The sequence below is a fragment of the Epinephelus fuscoguttatus genome, linkage group LG6 (genome assembly GCF_011397635.1).
Source record: "Epinephelus fuscoguttatus linkage group LG6, E.fuscoguttatus.final_Chr_v1".
In the NCBI taxonomy this organism is placed as follows: domain Eukaryota; kingdom Metazoa; phylum Chordata; class Actinopteri; order Perciformes; family Serranidae; genus Epinephelus; species Epinephelus fuscoguttatus.
This window is the reverse complement of record NC_064757.1, coordinates 28,546,065-28,572,110: the sequence shown is the minus strand read 5'-3', so window position 1 is coordinate 28,572,110 and position 26,046 is coordinate 28,546,065. Positions and strand designations below refer to the sequence as shown.

The following is a 26,046-nucleotide window of genomic DNA, read 5'->3' as shown; positions in this document are numbered from 1 at the left end:
TGAGGGATCTCCCCGACTGATGATTCAGATCTTTGACTTTCAGGGGGCAGCCCTACAACTATCAAGATTTTTTAAACAACACCCAGATCAAGTGAACAGAGGCCTTCTACAAGTCACAAACAGTATTAACAGATGAGGCAGTGTCTACAAATAACCAACATGAAATATTCATACAGCTACAAAAGCTGAGGTCATTTTATGTTCAAATCAGACCTCACATTAAAAAATACTTAGACTCCAGGGGTGAAGGGTGCCACTGGAACTGAAATTAACAGTGTTGCATTGTCTTTTGTCTCGTCACCTCTGCACAATACATGGTGGGCACACACACTGTCCGCCGAGCCAGTCCAGAGCGAGCATTCCATGGGCCATTTAGAGTCAAAGTCATCAGTGCATCATTTAAAAACTGCAGCGTTTAATGGGGCTCAGACTGCCTTTGTTCCTCGTATTGCCTAAGGGCACACATTTTGGCATAGAGGATGCCTCTGCACGACGTCCAACTATTTGGTCTCAGTCGCTGCCTCTGATGTCCGCTGGTCTGTGTCTGTCACTCTCATTCTCTCTCAGCTGGTCTTAGTCGTCTCTCTGTTGGTCTGTTTGATATCTTACTCCCCTAAACCCCTTTTTCTTATTGACTACCTTTCATCTCAAGTCTTGTGTTCTTTAAAACCACAGATGGCAAAAAAAGAGCATTTGCTCTGATTCACCACCCCTTTGAAGGAAACATTAACTCACACAAACAACACAATCTCTCTTACACACACAAAACTAGCAACACAGACAAACCTATTCACAAACACGTCAATCTCACTCCAGTCATGCATGAAGACAGACACACATGCATGCACAGACAATCTATGGCTGCCATGAATTTGATGCGTCTCAAACAGCAGCTAAACAGCATCTCCTACAGGCAAAGAGTGAAACTGGAAACACCTGCAATTCTCAAGATAATCTCCCTCCTCATCTGTTCATTCTCAAAAAGGGAGGAAAGAAAGGAACATGACAAAGTCAGAGGGCAGAACACAAGGAAAGAGAAAAGAGGGTACAAGCAGCAAAGCTCAGTAGACAGAGTGAAAGTTTTATTTTTCTTTACTTGTTGACCTAAAGTCACCTTGTACTCAGGTGCCCACAGCTACTGCAACAAGTGCAGAGGACAAAACCCCACAGAGGGATAGCGAATAACCAAGAACGACAAGCAATGAGATACAAAATAAGGTTGCAAAGATGTTAAGCCAGTGTCGCAACGACTGACAAATACCCAAAACTGTGGACTTACATCCTGGAAAAGCCGTCGGTCCTGCGCCAGACGTTTGGACGCGAGGGTTTTGGTGACATGATAGAAGGTTAGCAGCGCTCTGTGCTGCTGCAGGCCATCCTGACCCTTCACAGACTCCAGCAGAATGGGGATGAGCTCTGGCCACTGCCTGGGGCAGTCCAGACGGGCCACCTTGGCTATCAGCACTGCAATCTGGGTCGCTATCTGTGGGAAAAACAGAGAGAGAAAATAAATTACCGGAGGCAAAACATAAACACAGCAGAAGGTGGTTTCGCCGAAGGAAACTCGACAAGAATTTTGCTACAGCTCAGACAGTCTGGATCACTTAATATAGTAAAATGTCTCTATAATACCGTTAAAAAGCGAGTTAAATGAGCAGGTAAAGTTCATTTGTATCCTCATGTTAGAGGTTCTTGGTGGGAACAACAGATACACACTAAGTTTCCAGTTTATTAGGTACACTCAGCTAAAACTAATCCATTCTAATACAACAGCCCTGCAATAAATCCAACCTTTACGAAGGTGATAAAGTTTGTTTTTTGTTGAGACTGTTCTACAGGTGTTGGTTTTGGAGGCTGTATTTTTGCAGCGATAAACTGTACTGCGATATGCTGAGAAGCTCTTGTTCACCAAATTTATTTATCAATAATGGCAGAAAAAAATTTGATGGTGCTGCTACAACCCTATAAATCCCACAGGTAATTTGTAAATAAAACCAACAGACTGTTTTATAACAGTACGTTAAAGTCTACGACATCTTCAGTTGACCAAATACTTCCTGTGAGGGCTGTTTTATTTTTGAATCACAAATCTATTAATCTAGCCCATTTTATTACAAAGTTTAAAGCCTGTTCACTTTTAGCTCTTTTGATCCCCATTACTGTTTTACAGCACAACCTACAATCAGATACAAATAAAGAATGAGAGTTTATTGCATTGTCTATAGCATGCACGCTCTGATAAACACACCTATATGCCATTAGCAATGTAATTTAACGGAGTAATAAGTAATTAGTGAGCATGTAAATTTAATTTTCAAGTATCAATAAGTCATTAAGTTTTCCAAAGCCAGATAAGGTCACAAAATGTGCTTGGATCATGGAGCTTATAAATGTGAACTGTCCACACAGCGCTAGAACACCCACACTCACATGTACAACCCGGTTAATCTGATAGACTTTGACGAGGGAGACATATGGTGTTTAAATAGCATTCATTGCTCGCCATATGGACCCTATCAGTCCTGATGTTGCAGGGCCATCCCTCAGGGATACACAAGCTGTAGGAAGCAGGATGGATGGCCAACATTCGGTGGCACTTTCCATGTCCCCTCAGACAGATGTATTACACACAGCTTGATTCTGAATTATTTGTTTGTTGCAGATTTTCCCCAAGAAGTGTAAAATGATGGCTTATCAAAAACTTTTGGGACAGGGACAGACAGTTAAAGTAGTTTACAAGTTTGAGAACACCCAATAAATTATCCTAAAGTACTCAAATACTCGCATTTCAGGAAATAAATGTAAGCGAGTTGGCCATGTTTAGTGAACAGGCATTGAGATCACCTGTTGTTAAAAAAAATACACTTACAGCACGTTTAAATCAAAGTTTTACCTCCGTCCCTACATTTTCATTTCATACAGACTAGAATAAAACCTGTGAACTTAATTTCCCTCTTTGTCTATGTTGAGATCTGTTTGTTTGGATAGAGCAGCTGGTGTGATCTGACTGAATCTATATACAGAGAAGAAAAATCACAACACATAACCACAACAAGTGGTGAAAATACACCTGCCTTCAAACCACTTCCTCTATGATAACAACAGCTCCAAAGTCTTTCCCCGCACTTCATACTTCATACCTTGATTGCGCAAGGAGGCAATGCATAAAGTATTTTTTCAGATTTGACCAAATTATAAATAGAAACAATCACCTATATGCCACAGTTTGACACCAATGCAGGTATCATTACAGTGGGGACGACATGTATGTGCTGTTCCAAGTTTTACAGACCTCTGAGGCAAAACTGGGATTTTAAGTAAAATATATAAAATCCACTTGTCAAAACAAATCAATCTTTGATAGCAGTGATTGCAGAGCTAGTGTTCATCATGATGGATAACTAGGGCTGTACCCAATTTAATTTTGTTAACATTCAAATCTTCTCGGAGGTCTCTGAACGAAGCTTCAAATGTTGATGAAATCATCTATTTAAATAATACGATTCACCTGATTAAATGAATTCATCTTTTCTTATCAAATTAACTTTCTTTAATGAAAAAGGTAATTTATGGCATTGCTAGATTACTGCTTGATTGCCCCGTTAATACAGGTGCGTGCCTCCCTTCGTGTGTGGCAAGCGGGAGACCAAAGAGTTTTGTTACTGCAGTGAAAATTATTAAAAGGCTAAATGCCAACAAATATTGACTAAAGTATAATATATTTTAGGTAAAAACATGTTGTGAATTATGGAAACAATTACATCTATCTTTTTGAATACATTTCTGACTTTTGGACTTTACAGCACTCTGGAGTTACTGGAAACATTTATTTTACTAATACCGTTTTTTTTTTTAGTTTTGAATTGACATACATCAGAGGACAACACATTGACATACTACATACAGCGTACATACTATTGAACAATAACACAATAACGACACCATACACAAATACAAAATCAAACAAATCATAACAGATGTCAGGGGAGGGAGGGGTGCAGAATAAATATAATAAAGGTCATTCATGAGCCATTTTCCCTGGATAAGATCTTATAATAATCCAGGGTTATTCATCTCCACGGTCTTTTAACCACTTATCTATATTAAAACACTTTGATTTGTGTGATTTCCAATTCATCATAATGATATGTTTAACTGACATAAAAGCTAGTGCGATAATGCAGCGTGTAACCTTTGACTTTATATTTTCTATCATTGTGCCGAAGAGGCAGACCAAAGGACACCAAAAGATTTTTACATCCAGGATAGCAGACAAACTCAATATCACCTTGTCCCAAAAACATCTCACTGGGGGGCAATGCCACCACTGATGCATGAGTGATCCTGCCTCACCACAGCCATGCAAGCATAAATGTAAAAGGGAGTAATATACGCCCTATGCACCACTTTTATTTGTCAAATTTTGTACCGAGCACATTTGGATACCATTGTTGTGTCTCTTGGGACAGACTCCCACTGGGCTGAGGTCAGGGATACACCCAAGTCCCTCTCTCACTGATGTTTGATGGAAGCTAGGCTGTTTGAAGAGGTGAGGCACTATGCATATATACACTGCCGTAACTACTCTCCTTCCTACAGCCCAATGGATAAACCATTTCAAGCTAATTTAGAACTTCTAGATTTATATTTTCATACCATCCTGCATTTATTTCAAAACAACACAGCAAAAAAATGTAATTATAAGTGAAATGGACTGTAACAAAGGTGGTATGATGCTCTAAATAAGTTTCTTTGTATATTATACGCTAAGAAAATCTTAATCAAAATGCGGGAGTTTCTTTGTACCAGTTTATGATGCTGAATCTTTTTAACTTTAATGTTTCGTATCACGTCCCATTTTTTTTCTCACTTACCTGATTGACAGGCTCATTGAAGTTTGTGATGAGACCAGCACGCAATGATGTCTTCTCCTCTTCTGATAAGGCACTGTGAACAAACCAACCAGAAAGGCGATGAGAAAGGGTAAGTGGGTCGAGAAAGAATGGAGCAGAGCAAGAGTAACACAATATCTGGACAAAATCATCACAAAAGAGTACAATGCACATATATTTTAATGTTTGTGGTTAGCAAAAATGACACCTCCTGATAGCTATGTCAACCTGGAGATCAGGAAAACACACTCTCAAGCATTACCTGTTTGACTAGTTAGCTGTTTCTTTAGTCATGCACCACTTACAGCTGCTTTATTAAATGGATTTACAGTTTTCAGGATGTGGGAAGACACGTGCAAAAAACAGGGCCAAGTTTCAAACCCTTCCGCTTAAAGACGAGAGGGCTCACAACTGAGCCACCACGTCACATTGTGACGAGAGCGTGCCAGTCATCCTGGCATTGTTGAATGCAGCTCTTATCCTAAGAGACTCCTCATAATTTCATTTTAAATTCTGGACATGCAAACCTCAAACTTTAATATGGGGAGGATATGAATATGACATCAATCTGCCAAGTTGTTATGGGATCAATTAAATCCCTTTATAACACCAGTGCAAGACCTGCCAGCTGCCTGATTTAATCAGTAAGCTTTGGATAAACCCCCTCCTCTCCTCCAACTCATTTCTTGTAGTCTGCAACATGAGCCTGAGGTTTTGCACGCAGAGTAGGGGGAGTGTGCAAAAGAGTGACAGTGTCAATCTGTAAAAAAACAATTTTTACTATAATTTAGCCTGTTCTAACTACTTCAACTGCTGCTGGAGCTCGACGCAGTGGGAGAGAGTGTTTGATGTGAGGAAGAGTGAGGAATGACTCACACTGTAACCTGAGGCTGAGAGAGAGGAGGTATGGGTGGAAGACAAATTACTACGGGGGAGAGTGTAAATTACTGAAACAAGATTTACAACACACATATTTTGAGAATCTGGGAGCGAGGCAAGCTTTAAAGAAATATGGGATGGGAGATTAAAATATATATTAACATAAGCAAGTGTGTGCCTGAGCCTTGTTTTGTGTTTGTAGGCAAAAGAAACCAGAAAATCTGAGCAATGGGTAAAAAGGAAAATCAAGAAAGGCACAAAGATGATTCACTGAGTAAAGTCATCCTGACATAAGAGATGTAAAACACCAACACGTACATTTTCTGGCTACTGTCTTATTTCAGTTCAGCTACATAATGTGTTAGTAAGGATACAATTTAAACTTACAATACATATGCACAGAAATATAGTTAATTCAGTGTAGCTTGTCTAAATACTATTTCATCACCTAAATAAAGTTTATCTGCTTGAGCATTTTTTTTTTTTCAGTTGTCAAAAAACATCATAACAAATTAGATCTGTTATGAAAACAACTCTATCGTTACTGTACGTAGCTAAGAAGTGGATCTCCGTACACTAAATCTCTCAATCAAGTTGCTCCTGCCAAGGGTTGGGTGCTGTTCACATTTAAACTGATACTGACACCAGTTCTGGTATCTCATATCCAGTATCAGTACCTCTTTTTTTGTCACTTTACTTTCTCTGCAATAACAAGTTTCATTTTAGACCAAACTGCAGGGGTAACATAGTAAACTAAAACACAGTCACAGAGCTTCATGGCCTGCTTCTCAGCTTTGGCAGTTCCATCTAAACACATGCGTTCTCATCGAGAACTGCGCTCAGGTACAGACGATGGATTTATTGTGAGGATGCTTTCAGACCTAGAGTTCGCTTGCTTTGGTCTGAATCAGGGACTCATTCTGTTACAGAGTTGCTTAATTGCCTAGAGTTGGTTCGTGTTCTCACGGCAGCATTTACAAGCGGACCAGATAAAATGCCTTGCGCATGAAAGCTGCTCTTGATTGGTCAGAATTTCAATGCAGGAAAAATCCAGGAAGTAAACAAAACGATGAAGAAGAGTACAGATAAATGGGACACTTCCTGATGTCACAATGGAGGGACAACTACGCGGTTTGATTTTAGTGCTGGTCATCGTGGACTATATTGCTGTCATTGTTCATTTTAATCAAACCATACAGTTTGAAAACGAGGCGCAGCTCCAACTAGAAAACAATGTTTTGATGCATTGGATGTGCTGAATGTGCATATTAAAGCAGTACTAGTCTGAGTGGGTGGAAGTTCGCTGCATAGATCAGCCTCTCATTGGGCGGAACGAGCCACCTGCTGAAGTCCCGCCCTACCACCTCCAGTTGTGTAGCAGTTTTCAACATGTCCTTTACTAACTTTTGCAGTGTTTGATCTTGCGGGGATGTAGCCATTTTTCTGCCATGATTCGAGTCCTGTAGGCGATATTTTTGTGGGCGTGTTACACCAAAACCTGTTTCCCCCCGGCAATATTTTTGCAAGCACACCGTTGCTGGCACTGCCAAGAACGATTGTGATTGGTTGAAAGAAATAAAAAAAGCCAGGACTGTAACATGCTCATGTTTAACCCAAACAATGTGTCATGTGACTGCAGCTGGTTCGGATGGAGGTTGGAACACGTTCTCATCACAAACGAACCGCACCAGAGTTTATTTGTAACTGGACTGGGATCACCTCTTAAAGAAGGTCTCGGTCCGGTTGTTTTGGTTTTCACCCAATTGCACTTGCACTTAGGGGGCAAACGAACTTGACTTGTATTGAACAGAACCAAACAGGGCAGGTGTGAAAGCACACTTAATTTGTTCTTAGTAGTACCAACAAAAAGCAGTCAGTGAGTTGTTTTTGGACCAAAGTTTGGAAATATTTAGCCATTCACACAGCAGGTAGTAGGGATGTCCCGATCCGATATTCAGATCGGTATCGGCCGCCGATATTAGCAAAAAACGTGCATCGGCATCACATCGGACTACATGGAAAAATGCCGATGCAAGATTTCCAGTTTTTCCACGGAGCCCGATCCAGGTTTTCCGGCCAGCCCAGTGCTCCACGATTCAAGCAGTCCATTCCAGTGATCTGCTCCAGCTCTTACTATCAATCCACCAGGCCAGCATGTAGATGGCAGGTACACACGGAGGGTAGGAAGAGTAGCAGTCAATTTAGTTAACTGACTATTTGTTTTCTGCTCTGGTTTTTTGAGAGTGATATTTTTATTTGGTTTACACTCTTACTGTTAAGTAAAGAGCACTGATGTCATTGTTTTGGGCACAATTAGTGAAACTGGAGCCATGGATGGACTATTGCTTGTTTAAACAGTTGTACAATATTGTGTGTGGTTTTTTGTCCCCTCTGTTGGTCCCAGGAAACAGCAGCACCAGGCTGGCACTGACACTACTAAAATAACTGAAAAGGAAAGGCTGCATTGTTTGTTAAATGTCAACAATGTCTTGTGGTGTTAATCTATTTTTTATTTATTATGGGGCCAAAGCACAAATGTGTGGAGTCTTGCTGCTGTTTTAATTTCATTGTTAGACATTTTAAAGATTTCTTGTGTTGATTTATTTTCTGTTTATTAAGGGGCCAAAGCAGCCAAGGGAAATCAGCTATATTTTTTATTTAATGTTAATGTTCAAGTTTAAAGTTTGTTTATTTAACCCTGTTAACAATAAACAGGCCAGTTTCTCATACCAACTGTTGTGGATCATTCTAACTAACCTGATTAAGTAGTTCTTCTTGTTAGAGTAATATCGCTTGATCAAACCTTTTCTAACATGACTGACAACAAAATAAGTGAATATGTATAATACGTGCTTGGATCGGATCGGTATCGGTATCGGCCAGAACTCAAGGCTGTAATATTGGTATCGGATCGGAAGTGGAAAAAGCTGGATCGGGACATCCCTAGCAGGTAGTGCCAGTTTTAGTGTATATTTCCTGCAGTAAATTGCTTTGCGTATTTAATTCAACAAGCACATTACTTTTGTAGGATACATTTTGGTTTCACGCTGTTATGTTCACATCTTTTTTTCAGGCCATTCTAAGCAATGCTATGCAAAGTGTTTAAAAACCCTTCCAAGGAAAAAGCATCTCAGCGAACAGGAATGCGTATGCTTGTCAGCATTTTTAAAGAGTTATGCAAATGTATGCATTCTGGACTTAAATTAACTTGTGGTGTCTCGTAAGCCTGTATGGGCTGGGCATGTTTGTATTCATGACACATAAACAACATTCAAAAGTCAAACTAAGGGCTGACAGTGTTGGGGAAATTCCTCACATAAGCCAAAATGAACATACCTAATATAAATTTGGAAATCGTTCTCCCAATCATAACTTTCATAAACATCTTCTCAGTAGCAGGGCAATTGTTCTGTTTGCCTTAGATTAGGGATTCTCAAAATCTGACACTGCAGAGCCTCTGACATAATTGAGATAACTGACAACTGTCTGACTGCAGACAGAAACTGCTTCGAGTTACACCTGATTGCTGGTGCACAATTTATATTATTATAATAACTTGACCTGTGACTTTCAAAGTCAGTTTTAATAATTGTATTTTTAAACTGGCAGAAACGTATGTGCCTCTCTGGGCTAAAAAGTTAATCTAGCAGAAAAATATTCATTTGTTATATTAATGTGGCACAACAATTAATCATCCCAACACAAACAGAAAAAAAAATGTGTCTGTTTAATTCTGGTGCTAACGGTCTAATCAGGTTCACCTGCAGTGTACAGAACCAGTGTGTTTCGGCTTGTGGTCATCATCACGATGATCCCGATCTGGTCTAGTCTGACAATGAAGTTGTTATTTTTGAGTTTTGATCTCTTCTGATGTTTTCCCATCTATGTGCATCTTGAAGTACGTGAAGTTATGCCAGAAATCTCTTCTCTGCCTCTACAAGCAATCCATTAACCCAAGAGACAGCAGCTGCAGGGAGCTACGCATTACTCTGTTTAACTAATATTTCATCACTGTGTGATGAGTTAAAAACTACTACTTTGACGAATTACTGTGATTTAACACCACTTCTAAAATACCTTGAATTATACAAGTAGGTGGAAAAGCCACCAAATATAGTGATAACATTAAGGCTGCTAAGTTAAAGTCAGTGATTCAGATCACTGGGCAGGGAGGCCCGAGGTGATGTCACTTACTCATCCGAAGCATCACTTCTTTTTTTTTTTTTTTTTTTTTTTTTTTTACCAGAAAGGGAGACTGAAAACATGAGGTCTGTTTCCAAACCTGGCAAGAATAATTTCAAATGCCTGACACTCAGTGTGCACACATCTCTCAACAGTCTCTGCACTCGGCACACATGAGCTAGAGGGAACACTCTTGAAATTGCTTTATTTGTCACACCAAATTTGAGATCAATCAGCGCTTGCATTATGAAACATGATTTCTCGTGTATCACCTCCCATTCCGCCCGACTTAATTTTGCACTTTATTTATTGGGTGTGTCAATAATATCAATATCTGTCAGTTTAACCACCTGTGCTGTAAAATATTTTTAGACAAGAACACATTTCATATGTGGAAGACCTTAGAGAATAAGAGAGACATGTTTGTGCTTATTTTCTACTTCCCATAGGGATATCTCACAAATTAAAGTAAAAGCTGAAAAGCTGTGTTAATAAAAAAGTCATAAGAGGGAGATTTTCAAAGTTATGAAAAAGCAGTTGACCTTTTCACAGCAGATAAAGCACAGGTGAAACTAATAGCATTAATGATGGCGCCATTACACTTAAGTGACCAATTAAGCCGTGCCGGTGAGCTGGCACGTACAATATCAAAGCTGTGGAACAGGCAAACTGTGATGGAGTACAGCCATTGTTTAAAACAGTGGTTCCCAACTGGTGGGTGGTGGGTCTATTCTGAATGGACCACAAGTGACTCGGAAATGTGTTGGGTTTGTAAAAATTTTGAAGTACAGTGAATTTCCAGCACAGAACTTTTATTTTGAAGTGCTGTTTCCTGCTGTAGAATAAGGGCACATTCACACTGGTGCTATTTGGTCCGCTTCCACGCACAGTTTGGTTTGTTTGGAGTGGTGTGAACGCTGATTCGAACTCTGGTGCGGACCGAGCGAGCCAACCCTGGTCCGCTTGAAAACTGGGGGTCTCAGTTCACTTGCAAGTGAACCCTGGTGCGGAAATGAACCAAAAGACGAAGTGACGTAAAGCGCAGTGCATTTTGGTGTTTGGTGTTTTTGTGGTGACCAAGCCGGCCAATCAGTGAGCTGGGTTTTCTTCTTCCTCATGCTTTTTTTCTTCCTGGTCAGTGGTCGTTTCGGGCAATACCGCCTCCAAACAAGTTGTAACTGCGTGATGTTGTCCAGGCCTTTTGGTCCACTTTAAAAAGTGCAGTGTGAAAGTGAACCGAACCAAATGAAGGTGTGACATTTTTCAGCACTCCCCAACCAATCGAACCACGTCCCCCGGACTATCCTGGTGTGAATGCGCCCTAACTGAATAACTGACGGTTACTTAAGAGAGACGGCAAACTAGAGATGGCCAAACGCAAGTATGACACTGAATATATTAAAATGTGTGGAAAATCTGGACCCCCTGGCTGGACCACTTGGGAGGCACTGGTTTAAACCATCAGTTACAGTTGTTTTTATAGCTATGGCCTGTCAAAATATGTGTCAAAAGGCATATTTAGTCAGTATCGTCCACTACTGTTTGGTTGGTTTTTCTTTTTATTACAATATCATATTAAAAGCCAGTCAAATAAAAGTGATACCAAATTGAAGAGCTTGCTGTTTTATTCTTTCTTATTAAGGGAGTAATGCAAAAAAACCTCATTACCCAGTGACGCTCCATTGATCAAGTAACTAATTAAATTGTACCCGCACTAGGAACATCTTAAGACACAATATCATCTACAACTGACAAGACAGAAAAGCACAATATCAAAATAGACCCAAGAATCATCCATTTCTAATGGCTTTAAGAATATTTTTAGAATTGTTTTCTCACAGACTACAAATATTATGTAATGTGGCCCAGGCTTTGTACAGTGATAGCACATGATCCCATGTAGTCTCCAACTGCTGGATTAATGGCAAAGGTCCAAAAAGTAATGACACAAATAACCCATGGAGCAGAAGCCCTTGCGCAGCACTCTAACAAATGGAATTCAGTTTACTGAAGTACAGTACTGACAAGAGTGGGGGGAAAAAACTTTAGGGGAAAACTTCAGAAAGAAAGAAGAGACTAGCAATAATTTGAAGTGGTCAAAGAGTAGCGACAGAGTGCTGAGGCAGAACTGATTACCTCCGGCCAACTGCTGTCCTGAGAATTTAAGAGCAAATGTTCAATTCAAATCGAACAAAAGCCAGCTAGTCAGGTACCCAAAGACAGACCATGGGCTTTGAATACTCAAAGCCGATCTACCAGCAGACAAAAGAAGCACAAAGGAATAAACCAAGTATAAAATCAGAGCACAATGATATGAATAATCGGCATGGAAAGTAAAGCAAAAAAGAGAGAGAGAAAGAGGGAAGCTGTGAAAAGTGGTGGAGGCAGAACTGCAGACGTAAGCTATAACTGGTAAAAGACAATGAGGGAAATGAAGGCGATGAGGAATGGGGACAAAAATGCAACGACAAATCTGTGACAAAAAAGATCTGAGGAGAGTGACAAAGCCTCAAAAACAGGGAGAAAGATTAAGAGTGATGAATAGAGACAGAGTGAGAGTGAATGAGAGAATGAAGAGAATAAAAATGAGGAGTAGGAGACAGAGAAAAAAAAGCCTAAGATTTAAAAGTGTGAGAGGGGCTGACAGAAATAGGGAACATGAGAGACGAACAAGCACTTACTGAGGCGCTACTCTCCTCCAGTATCTGTCAATGCCATTTTTGAAGTACAGCACAGCCAACCACCTGACGTTCACATCCAGCATGTGGTTATTGAAGATATTCTGTGGGGGGGGAAAAAATATATGCTTAGCTAACATTGGCATTGTTAACTCAAATAGGTAAAACCAGGCAATTTAAGGACAGACTGAGTTTAATGATGTGTGACAGCTCGGACGATACCGGAGTAAACAACTCTAAAGTGAAGAATAATGATGCCAGCGAGCCAGACTTTAAGGAGCAGCTCCATTAGAACACAGGGCACACTGACTTTGTGATCTGGAGTGTCTAAGTTGTATACACTAATGTAGTTTTATTATCTTATAAGTGCTTAAGTTTCCGAGCTGTATAATGCAGCCGTAACCCTAGAAAATCTGGCTAAGTAGTGTCACAGTGCTCTCAAAGTCATCCTCATAGACACTACAAAGACAGGAGCCCCATAAAGAGCTGGAAAGTAGTATCACAGATTTGAGTCTTGGCTCTTGTGTTTGCAGGTTTAGGATGTGTAGGGACAAACACGAGTTCAATGAAAAAGGGTTTTGCTTTAATACAGATATAAAACATCCTCCTGTTCCGTATCAAGGGAATGAAGGGCCATTAGCGGGGCTGCAGAGTGTAATTATTTACTTGAATATGCAAGTCGAAATGTGCCCACGGTCACTAAACTTTTATTAGATGCATCAATGCGGCTGGAATTCGGCTGGCCTGGCTGACATTTGATTTACTGATGCTGTCCTCTGTGATGTACGGGGACATAATTCTCCTAAATTAAACGAGACAGAGGACACTGCACACCTTTGGCTCATGGACCATGGCGGCACAGGGACAAAATGAGGCATAAACCCAATTTTGAGAACATCTTCTGGAACGTCAAATCATTTGTCTTCAGTGATGGGATTTGAGAACCAGTTTTAAATCGTCATATCCACTGGAATATTTTCCTTTGAGCTTATCAGTTCCCTTTATGCTGGCTCCAGATTACATTTCAGACCTGTTAGTCCCTTGTGAGCCTTTACATAGTTTGAGATCCTCAATCCCAGTGTCCAAGCTGAAGACCAAAGGGGACAGAGCTTTTGCCACTGGGGCCCAGAGGCTCTGGAATGACCTGCCTGAGGATATAAGGCCATTTGAGTCACTGGCTCCGCTTAAGTCTCTCCTAAAAACATACTTCTATCAGAAAGCATATCCTGGGGCATCGGTAGCTTAGTGGCAGAACAGGCGCCCCATGTACAAGGCTGTTGCCGCAGCGGCCCGGGTTCGACTCCAGCCTGTGGCCCTTTGCTGCAGGTCACTCCCTTTCTCTCTCCCCCTTCACGCTTGTCTCTCCTATCCATTAAAGGCTAAAAAAAAAAAAAAACCCCAACAAATATCTTAAAAAAAAAAAAGAAAGAAAGAAAGCATATCCTGACTTTGGGCCAATCCCAATTCTCTTCCCTTAACCTTACCCCTTGGTTTCAAGTGCATTTGCCAGATAGATTCCCTTCAACGACGAAGGGGTAGTGTTGAGGGGTAGGGGATTTTACCTACAAATTGGGACGCCACTTCATGCAAATTAGCGCAACAGACGTGTTCACCTACATCACACGCATCGGCGATGTAGGCTTCAGCGTTAACGGCTTCACCGAGAACTCTGTAGATATCATGAATTAGTGATTTTCAAGCATTCATATTCTAAGTCAGCGCTTACAATCCACGTGCAGGGCCAATTCCCAGGGGAAGTGAGAGTATTGGGACGGACCCTTTATCTGAGCTGTCTGTCTATTTTATTGCTATCTCACTGATTTTAATGACCATTTATTATCTTGATTTTAGTTTTAGTTACTATGGGTCTATGCTGTTGGACACTTGCAACAAGAAGAAGTCATGGCGGAGTAGAAGAAAGCATCTAAAGCGTGGCTTCATTTCACAAAGACAGATGACATCAGTGCTGCTTGTAATGTCCTTGCTGTAAAATAATAATGCCTTTTCTTCTGCTCTGTTTCTATACTGCATGTGTTCACACTCTGAGATAATAAAACTGTTGCATTGATGCTGAAAACCTGTGTAAGCCTGCTTTTTTTTCACACAGAGAATTCATCAGGAATCAGTAAGGGAATCGCTAAAGAATCGGACCAATGAGCAGAATCCATAATGGTATTTGTATCAATAAAGTCTTACAAATGTCCATCCTTAATCTTCAATAACACAAAACTCTGAATTAGACTGTCGTAGATCATCTGAGGGCAAACACAAAAACTTGGCTGCCTTACACACAAGCCCTTATACTGTATATTGTATATTGCAGATACTGTGATTACATGATTAGCCAGGCACGTCTGAAAATGAAATGCTGCACAAGCCACATTAGGTTTTGTTTTGGTTTTTTTTGGATCTCATATTTGTGGATCGGGTGTATGAAATTGGGAGATATACTTTGGCTTAAACAGGACGTTGTGTTGTCTATTGTCTCCCTTTTCAACAATCTATTCAGGGACCAAAATATAGAAAATAATACGTTTTTCTGTGAATGGAATAGGTCTTTGTGCTTAGCTAGGCAGAACACATCCCGGGCCAATTTCTCTACTGAATGAACAGAGATGAAACTGAAATCCATCTTCTCATTTGCACCCGGCTGAGACAGTAAACAAACATATCTCCTGAAAAGCCTGAGTATTCCTTTAAGGATCGAGATAAGCTTTGTCGTGAGTGTACACCAAAACTTAGGCACTGGTCAGGGCAGAGAGGATGGCCGGCAGCACATAAGCTCTGTTAAAATATTCTATAAACCCAATTAATAAGGCTGGGTGATTAATCCAGTTTTATTTTTCAATTAGAATTTCAGCTTCCAATGATTATGAAAACAAGAAGATTCCGTTTCGCAGTGATGCTCTTGTTTTGTCTTGTGTTATAAATCCAGCATGACTCTTTCCATCGCAGAGGTGTGCTCAGTGTTGCTTACTTATTTTTAGACCCTCTAGTGACTTCATTTCTAAAGATAAACCACTGCCACCTCAATTAATGCAGGTGCAGCCTATTGAGCTCTCGTTATGTTACAAGGCGGAGCTCTCACTATGGCGCTAAGATTTCATTTATTGTGCTATTATCTGAATGTGTTGATTAGCTGAATGAGACCCAAAATAACACTGGAGGGCAAGTCTGTGAGCATTCAGGAGGCCTCCCACTGCAGAGCAGTGTTGGGCAGAAGCGTCACTACAGTAGCAGACGTTTGTAGTTGAACTACATTTCTCAGAAGCTTGGTGGTAGCGTCGCTGTTTTCTGAATCAAGTAACTTCTCAGTAGTTAAGCTCTTTTATTGATCACTTAGCGCGGTAGCGTCCACACAAGCTACATTTCCAAAATCATTTCTGAAGCTCAAACGAGGCGGGGATTTCTGTTATGGACTGAAATAAAACTGTCACCGCTACCACACAGAGTCACTTCCGCATGAACCTGACGGGGGACAGCCCTCCATTCCGAAACACCGTCGTTCCGAAACCCTGCCGTTCCGAACAACCCCACTCCGAAATTGATTTTCAAGTCCATATCGAGTTTCCTGCATCAAACACTGCCGCCCGCTCTCCGTCCGCACTCGCACAATTCTGAAACTTGGTACTGTAAAAGCTTGAAATGAACGTTCAACTCACTGTTTTTTATTGAAAATATGTCACTGTCTTCATTTATTAGGCCTATGTATAATTTCTCTAGCAGCAAACAGGAGGAAAGGAGACGCTTGTCAAGTCTTTTTACGCGCGCCGTCCGTGGTGCTGAAATCCCCGCTGCAGCCGCTGCTCTCTCCTGACAGCAGACCAGGGGAGAAAAAAAAAGACATTTCTTTGCTCTGTGCTTTCAGAAAATAACCAGGGTTAGGGTAAGAAAGACCAACGGTCTGTACAGCAGTCCCACTGTGTTTGCCAGGGCATATCAGGCTGTGTGATTATGCGCAAAGATTGGTTTAACACATTGGAGCAATTTCATACAATTTCAGACATGTAACGTGATAAACTAATTTCAATTCAACATGGTCATTTGCTTAGAGGATTCAACTGAAGCATAATGAGTGTTATATATCATTAAGATGAAGTATTTGCTTGTTTTGTGGTTAATAATGGACATAATCCATTTGACCCCATCATGAATGGGATTTATATTCGTTCCTGCAGACAGAGGCAAAAGGATCAATGCGCAGCCTCCGTTTCCTTTGCATCCGTCTCGTTCATTCAAATTTTGTAAACACGGTTAGGATTTGTAGGGGACATACATGTGTATGCTGCTCATTATAAATGTGTTTACTAAAATGTGTTTACTAGCCTCATTTCTAGTCAAATCAAATTTCTTTACACTTACAAAATACTTGTTTCAAGCAAATTTTCACTTGAAATAAGTATGAAAATCTGCCCATGGAGCAAGTTTTTTTTTTTTTTTTGCTTGCAATAAGGAAAAAAACTTGCTCCATTGACAGATTTTTTTTCTACTTATTTCAAGTGGAAAATCTTCCTGAAACAAGTGAAAATTGTCTAAAAACAAGTTATGTTTTAGGTGATAAGTCTTATTTCAATTGTAATGACATTTGTTTTGACTAGACATAAATATTCTTGACCAGAGTTTTTGCAGTGTACATACACGCATGTACGTTTTTGACCATGTTGTGACTGTTTGAAGCAGGTCTTCATTCTTGTTGTTGTGGTTTGAGTCGTGTTGGGAGTTAGTGCAGCTCACTGTTCAATAAACAATTGAACTTAACTTTTTTACCTACCTATCTGTTTGACTGACAGTTTTATTGATCAGTAAGATAACACTGACTTGGCACGAAGTTGGTTCAATTTAGTAAAAAGCTTGGATGTAGTTGCACTAGTTACTTTCATTTTGCTGTAGCTTAGCTTGCTACATTTCTGAGGGTGATAGCTTTGATGTAGTGAAGCTTCATTTAATATTAGAGTAGTAGCTTAGCTCACTACACTTTCCAAGTAGCTTGCCCAACACTGCTGCAGAGCAACAGCGCCGAAGTCATAACTAATGCTACAGGGTGTCATGGATGTCCGACCACACTCACATTTACTGTACTTTGTAAAGAAAACCAAATTTAAGCATATGGTTAAAGTGCTTGAGCACTGCTACTATGTGCCTTCATGTGCATTTTAGTCAGTCCGTTGTGCATGCCCCGTATAAACGAGAACAAATTGCAGTTAGGGAACTGTCAATAGGTGAGAGTCTTATGATGGGGAATTATTTTTGATTATGACATCTGTGTTATTTTAATTCATTTTTTTCTTACTGACAATATGCCAGTATTTGAGCACCTAAAGCCTAGTTCACATTACACAATTTTCACCGCGATTTTGATGTTGCAGATGATTGATGTTGTTGAATCTTGAGAGCCACCTTGGGTCAGAGGTGAGTTGGCAGACAGTCTGCCACGACGAGTCCTCCTGTGTGAACAAGCCTACAAGCAAGTCGCCCCCTCGTCTGTGACTGGGACTGGATATCTGGCATGCTAGAAAACTGGAGAAGTGTGACATGACTGACAAAGAGCATCAGCCAATGAGAGGCGGGATACGTCCCACGTCAGCACGCAGGAGGATGGAAGAAATGTGAGGAGGACAAGCCACAGGGTTGCCACTTGCCAGGTCCGCTTATTAGCCGTGACTTTGGGCTTGTTACTAAAGTGGAGTTGCTTATTTGGGCTTGCTCTAAACGTTGCTTTCCTCTATATCCGTCAAATAAGTTACTTAAACGCATGATAGTCGCTTCTTTTGGGCTTGTTTCCATAGCCCTAGGTGCTTGTTTCTCTCCCAAGATCTGGCAACACTGACAAGCCGGCAAGCAACAACAAAAATTGGCAGCATCCACAGGATCACAGGGAGTGCGTTGTGTTTGGACCAAGGCCCTGAGGCAGATCTGATTCAACACTGGGAAGAATATCCATGCCTTCGTGTGTCATCCCCAAGTTTGGTGATGTCACCGCGTTATCTGGGGCTCTGTCGGCGAGGGCTCAGTGGAGAAATCTTGTGGTGTGCACACACAGATCGTAGCACAGTTGGCGAGACTACCGCTGACAGAAACACAGGTCGCCAGGTATGAACACTCAAAAGATTACGATAGTCTCCGCGACGCAAAATCAGGGTGAAAATCGTGTAATGTGAACTAGACATTACTGTCACAGTACGAGTTGTGACCAGTGAGTCACCTACAGTTGAAATTTTTTAAAGTTCAATGAAAAACATTATGTTTCCAAAATCAGTGAATCAAAGGTATTGATTAATCATGATCTCAATGTTGATTAAAATAAATGTGATCATGATTTTTACCATAATGTAGTAGCTGTGCCACTTTTCAGACATGTCAACCACACTTGATTTAAGACATTGAAAAATACTGTGTGGTTGAAACATCTGTGAATAACTTTCAATAAAAATATTCAATGGAAAGGTTTAACACAAATCATCCTTTCCCAGCTGCCTGCCCTACACTGCCCTCTTTCTCCCTGTTTCCCTACTCCTCACAGTCTTGTGATGTGTTGCTGTGATTACAGTTATTGTGTGAAATCGCCAGGATGAATAGTCAACCATGAACAGAATATTATAACCTCTCAATCTGCTATTGTTATGCAGAATGTAAGACATTCCCCTCCTATTAATAACTGATCTGCAGAGAAACACTCTCCTTTGGTTGTTTGAATTAAGTTACTTAAGAACTAAGAACTTACTTAAAAACTAAAGTGCATTAGAAATGAGCACAAACCCGACGTCGCCCTGCTATTCTGCGAGATAGACCACATTCATTACCGTCTCCAGTCATTAAAGTTTTAATAGTTTTCACTTCAGCAGATTTATTCCAATTATTTGATACCATCCCTCACCAGAAGGACAGAGTAGAAGCCTGGCTGAGTCTCCCACTGTCGGAGCTGCTCCTCCGCAGGCTTTAGCAGAGCCGTGTCCTGACTGGTGGCTTGGGTTAAGGCCTGCAGCACCACAGAACTGGCACCGTCCATATCCATAGCTGGATATATCTGCAGGGGGGAGTATGAGAGGGGAGGAGGGGGAGGAGGAAAACAGACAAGTAAAGAGTTTCATTGCTCTTGTTGTGAAAAGTTCTGGCTGAGTTGAGAAATAAAAAAAAAACCTTTTAAAATAGATTCACGGTAGGGAAAAACAGCATAATAAAACATCAACTGAAAGCTGAGGCAGTCAAATTACATCTACAAAAAAATGTCAGAACAAGAAATCTTCTGTTTCGCTTTGTCTGGCTTTATCCTTTTCTAACCCATTTTTATTATAGATCAAGTGGCGCTGAAATCACTGTCAAGCATAGTGAGAAGGAAACAAATCCTTCTGACAAAAGAAGAGCACACCTGATAGAAACACTGGCAGTCACCTCTCCCACGCAAGGAGCTGCTCTATGTCCCAGATAGTACTCAAGCACCCCAGCTTCACAGGTCCAATGGTGTTTTTCAGTTTCAAACAAAGTACCTGAGTCAGTTGCCTCTGTGCCTCAAAAAAGGGATTCTCAGATAGAATAATAAACCGTAACCAGACCTACTTTGGGATCACGAATCCTTCCTGATGGACGTCATAGAACAACATCTCCAGAGGAGTTTGTCAATAACAGGACCGTTGTTTACTTTCTCACACAGCCACGTTCTCTTCCTCTTCAGCTTTGAGTGCATTCCCAATAGTTGCGGAGAATATCTCTGACAAGCATGAGATGAAAAACTTTGAAAACTACTGAAATACATTATTCATGTCTGTCAACTACTCATATGAAGACACTGCAATCAGAGGCTATAAGAAGCAGTCAATAACCGGACACAAACTATGTTAAAAACACATCTCTTTTTAGAAAACAACCAGATTATCCCAGTGAATAAATATTTCTGTCTGGGAAAAAAAACAGCAGAGGTAGTGTGGTCAAAGTGAGCTTTCACTATAAAGTTTCAATACGAGAATACTGAGCAAGGCTGCCATCTGCAGCCCAGAAACAAATATCCATCACCATGATCCACTGCATGCTTTTGTAATTGCATGTGAATTAAGGCCGTCTCCACACAAGAATACAGTGGAAGTGCTTTGGTCAAACAGGTTCTCACATAAAAGAGACAGATTATATTAATAAACAGTCCTTGAATTATTAATTCAGTAACAAAGCCATTAGAAGACTCTGAGAAGGGTTGGTTTTTTTTTGTTATAAGGTGTGGACGTAGCAAGTATAGTACCAGTCTACTTTAAATGAGATTAATGAGGGGCGCTTATGTCTCTGGTGGCCGTCACACAATTAAGGGACCAGTTTCTATATGGATCAACATCAGAGATAGAAATCCACCTGCTAACCTTAATGCAACACTGACTGTGTTTAATGGACAAGCACACTAGTATTTCAGATGGATATGATGTTTTGCACATGTAAATATCATATCCTGGTTTCAGAACCCTTGATGAGCATTTCTCAGTTTTGAGAAGCCCACATATGTTTGCTAGAGTACCTGGATAGTAGCCTGGATAGTGTGGCATGTAAACACCTACTCCAGGCTTCTGAATGAACAGTCTCTGCCATGCGTGCAGATGCATCGACAAATCAGGTAATGACTAGTCAGTAAAATGGAAGATATTACAACATATGATGCAACTATGATCTACAGTCTGAAATTAAAGTGAAAGTCTGACATGTCCTTTCAGAAGATGAATTGCATTGTCACTCTCATCAGATGAAGAAGTTAAATCCAGCTGGAAGCTATAACTGCAGCAGAGTCCAGACAACCTGAAACCAAACTGTGCTCAGCTTTTACAGAAATTACAGAGAGAGGCTAGATATGGAGCAGTCAAAGACTGATACTTGCAGTGGCGTAAACAATCAAACCTATGATCCATATAAACATCATACTCAGAATATGATCGAGACCGGGATAATACTCAAAACCCAGATACTACAGATACTTGTGTGCATGTACACACACTCGGCGATGATAACTTTTAACTATGGTTTTAAACATTTTCATTTCAATTCCAGGAACACAATATCTATTAATATTTATGATACTATCATCCCTAACGGGCTGATAAGTACTTAATAAGGTCATTTATAAAAATAAAAAAAAAAGGGGAGGAAAGTCTAAATTTAAGCGCAAACAGTAATGGCTGATTTTGTGGCCAACAAACCCACATGAACAAGTATTACAGAGTTTCTTCCTACTAGTAGAAGCTCTGTAACTATTAATTGGCTAAAACAACCCTCAGATTTAATTACTGTATAATTATGGTACAAAACTGTTGCTTTTAAACAACATTTAAGAGTTGAGTTAGACGTGCAAAGGTCACTAAATAAACTACAATGAATTGTGTTTTTACCCCATTCCCATAAAACCCTGTGTGGGTTATTGCCTGCAACTTCGTACCAGTCATTTAGAACTAAAGAAGATTCTTGGATAAGAGGCGAAACGTCTTCAAGAAACACAAGCAAGTCCAGTTGCCTACAATATAGCACTTACGATTACCATGACCTGGATGACTGAGAATCTTCACCGACAACTCAGATAAATGCTTTTTATGCACACACACTTAGCAGTGTAACCAGTGAGCTTGGGCAGAAACAATGATCTGAGCTGTCTGGTACAATGAGACACTTATCGAGATGAACTAAAATCAGGTTGCATCACTGTAAATGTCAAACATGTCTGTTACATGTTATTACACGTTTGAATGCAGAGGCTGGTCTTATCTTTGGCTCACTCACATGGCTTGGGTGGAGATTCTCAGTGCTGTCACTGCACCACTCAAAATCATCATTTAGATGTCTCTGTTTAAGTACTAAAGCAAAGACGGAAAGCAAAGCTTTCGATTTACTTCGATTTATCTATGGTCATGAACTCTGGTTAGTGACCGAAAGAATGAGATCGCAGATACAAGGGGTGGAAATGAGTTTCCTCCGTAGGGTGGCTGGGCTCAGCCTTAGAGACAGGGTAAGGAGCTCGGACATCCGGAGGGAGCTCGGAGTAGAGCCACTGCTCCTTTGCGTCGAAATGGATCAGTTAAGGTGGTTCAGGCATCTGGTGTCCCACTGGTAGGAGGCTGGCCTGGGAGCGCCTTGGGGTCCCCCAGGAGGAGCTGAAAAGCGTTGCCGGGGAGAGGGATGTCCAGGGTGCTTTGCTTGGCCTGCTGCCGCCGCGACCCAGCCCCGGATAAGTGGATGAAAATGGATGGATGGAGTTTAAGCACTTTACTCTCAGTAAGAGACACCCTCAAAAAGGACAGGCAATCAGTGTAAGGTGTCTGAGGTCAATTTCAATTGCAACAGCCTGCCCAGAATTCCTATACGCTGTGGTACTGTCAGTATTGCAGCTGTGTCAAACCTGTCTAAGCAGGATACCACTACTTGTACAACATCCATACAGCTGAAACATGGTCAGTTGTTGGTGGTGCTAACATCATAGCCAGACCTCTTTCCCTGCAGATTGTTTGACTTGCCATGGCAGGAGAAGCAGAGATGTTCCTAATAACAATAATAATGTCTCCATTCTGCTCAGGTATCCCAGTAAGCCATGACAGTGTGACAGCACCGAAAGCAAAGCTGCAAGAAGGAATCCAGCCATGATTATGTCATATTTACACCCAAGCTTTTCCTACTGCGACATATAAAAATGTCCTCTGTGAAAAGGGGCCTGTTGCCAGATTTTTTTTGTTGACTTTCTAATTAAAGCACAACATGTGGCACCTGTGCACCTGTCATTCCCATTACACACTGCGTGCTGACCAGATCAGAAATGCATGCACCTTCACCACATATACTAGAAATGTACAGCATGAAACTTGCTTGACTTGATTGCCTGCTATTGACAATTAGAAGAGGAAATATGCGAGCTGTGTAACAGGTCAGTTAGCATGCTAGCATACGGGGTAACACTAACAGCTCGTTGTTGTTGTTGCATTATTAGAACATCTGTTTGGACAAAGCTGTGTGTTGCGGGTTTTATCCAACGTTTCTCTGCTACATGTCTGGAGTTCTGCATATACAATGGCCTCTGCCGCTAACATAAGCTAACGTTAACCTGGCTGTCAAATTGTGGTTGAGTAAACAAGTAAGCTAGCGGCAGCATAACTTTAACAGCTAGCTAATGAGCGCTACATACTGACAGCATTAGCTTTAACGTTACTAATTAAAATGTTATCTACGGTGCGGCTGAGATTGATTAGACTAAAGCCAAGTTATCCTCTGCCTGGCCCTGTTACAAAACACAGCTACATGCGACACAGACGCACAGAAACGTTGTTATAACATTTCAACACTATGACACCTTCACAGCAGAGTAAAAACCAAAACAAGCTGAGTGGTATGAGGTCAGAAAAAGAGCAGCAACTGTGTCATTAGCGTTACATTCATCACAGTTTACTTTATTAGCTCTGAAATATTCGCAGTATACTCCAGGTTGGTTTAGTGGCCCTCTCTGCGTGTCATCTAAAATACAAATAAGACACCAACACATTCACTGATGAAAGAAAAGCGACACTCGAGTCTCCAAATCGTGCATTCCCCAAACACTAAGCTAACTTTGGGCTAGCTAGCAAGCTAAACTTATTCAACGCGTAACCAGGGGCCGGCAGTAGCCGTTATGTCAAATAACGTCTTTCCTCGAGCACATGTGTCACAATAGAGGCATTAAACCGGACTCACCTGAGAGAGTGACGGTAGAGAAACAGAAACTGTGCCGTAGCAGTGACTGCTAAAGCTCTGCCAATGGTAATGTAATGGGAGATGGAAACACACGCTTGTAGGAATGGCGCGAGCAATACAGCAGGCGCACGCTGATGACGTCAGGGCAGGCGTTCTTCGTCATGAATGAATGGAGCCAGCTGCTGCTGCTGCTGCTGCTGTATGCTGCAGTTAAACATGTGCAGGTATCATCATTACTCCTCCTCATCATCACTGTTGTCTGTAGGACAGTATCCATAGCAAGTGGCATTTATAAATAATAAAATGGTATACCATAGACTATAAGGCACTATATTCTCTGTCCCCACTGCAGGTGGAACAATCTCCAGACAAGTCACCTCAGTGTCCTCTTTTGAAACTCTTTTAAAAAAAAAATATTTCTTACAAATAAGCTTTTAATTAGCTTTGATTTATTTGCATATTCTCGTTTATAATTGTCATTACTATTATTATTGTTGTTGTTGTTAAATATAGTTGTATTATATCATAATTATAATTTTTAAAAAAGCATTATTAAATCAAACTATAATATATCATAATTTTATTTATTTATTTGTGTATCTTTATCTCATAGACTTTTTTTTATTTAAATTTTTTCCAGTCAGAGGAAAAGGTGCAGAGTTTATCAGTGCTTTTAATTTATTTATTTATCTACTTTATAGACTTTATTTTGATTTTTCCATTCAAAGGAAAAGGTGCAGAGTCACATCTGACGTTTCCCACCCTGATGAGTGATGCTCATTATTTATTTATTGATTTATTTATTTACTTGTGTAATGTCAAGGTGGAGCAAACACCTACAGATTTTCAGTTTACAATGTTGGAAAAACCTCACAATTAAGAAGCTGGAATGGATGAATGTTGGAATTTTTTGTTAAACATACATGACTCAAACAAATTCTCTATCATCAACATTTCATCCTATTATATCAAAATAGTTGCAATTGATTAATCAATACATTGTTTTAGCTGTAGCAAAAAAATTCTCTATCACACCGTATAATCCTATCCCAGGATATCTTTATGAACTGTGTTATAAAAATTCTGTATTGAGTATTAAAATGACCAAACTAGGGTGTTTTGGTCCATTCAGGAAATTAAACACCTGACAAGTCAAATCAAGCAGAATGAATCAGTCCAGTCAGGAGCATAAATATAGACAGTGCAGGCACATAGAACGAATGGGCCCTCCAGTGATGTGTTGGGTGGAGAATGGGCCGATTGCTACCTTGATACGCTTATGTTCAAAGAAGAACTTTCATCAAATTAAAAACCACTTGCTATGTACGCCCTTGAAATAGGCAAACACATTATGTTTTTTTTTTCTTTTTTGTAAAATAGTCAGTAGCATCTATGACAAAATTATATTCTTATTCTATAATTATAAATAAACTATTAAAAACGTTAAATCAAGGTAATGTTTTCTTTTTTCTGTTTTCTTTGTTATTTTTTGTTATATACAGATATGTAATGAGGATTGCTGGGTAATGTGTACATTGATCTTATCCAGTGTCAAGTCTCTGATCATGTGACAAGACGATATGTGCACGATCACGTGTCCGTTATAATAGCGAGCACTGGGGCCCATCATAACTACCTTACACCCCTGAATCCAGAAGATGTGTTTCTGTCTCTCTAACAAGATCATTAACTTCTTATCAACCAGCCTAACAGGTTCTGAGAGGTAGATTGCTAGAAGC

The 26,046-nt window shown here is 40.4% G+C and overlaps 1 protein-coding gene across 1 annotated transcript in view; it reads right to left on the bottom strand.

The window, feature by feature from the left end:
* Positions 1-24,423, bottom strand: part of ipo11 (importin 11) — a 187,434-nt gene extending 163,011 nt beyond the window's left edge. The window contains exons 1-5 of the mRNA XM_049578323.1: positions 24,308-24,423; positions 19,506-19,655; positions 12,635-12,735; positions 4,875-4,947; positions 1,280-1,483 (exon numbers count right to left, since the gene is read on the bottom strand). Of these exons, the coding sequence (XP_049434280.1) occupies positions 1,280-1,483; positions 4,875-4,947; positions 12,635-12,735; positions 19,506-19,643 (516 nt within the window). The 5' untranslated portion in view covers positions 19,644-19,655; positions 24,308-24,423. The remainder of the gene's footprint in view (positions 1-1,279; positions 1,484-4,874; positions 4,948-12,634; positions 12,736-19,505; positions 19,656-24,307) is intronic.
* Between the last annotated feature and the right edge of the window lie 1,623 nt (positions 24,424-26,046).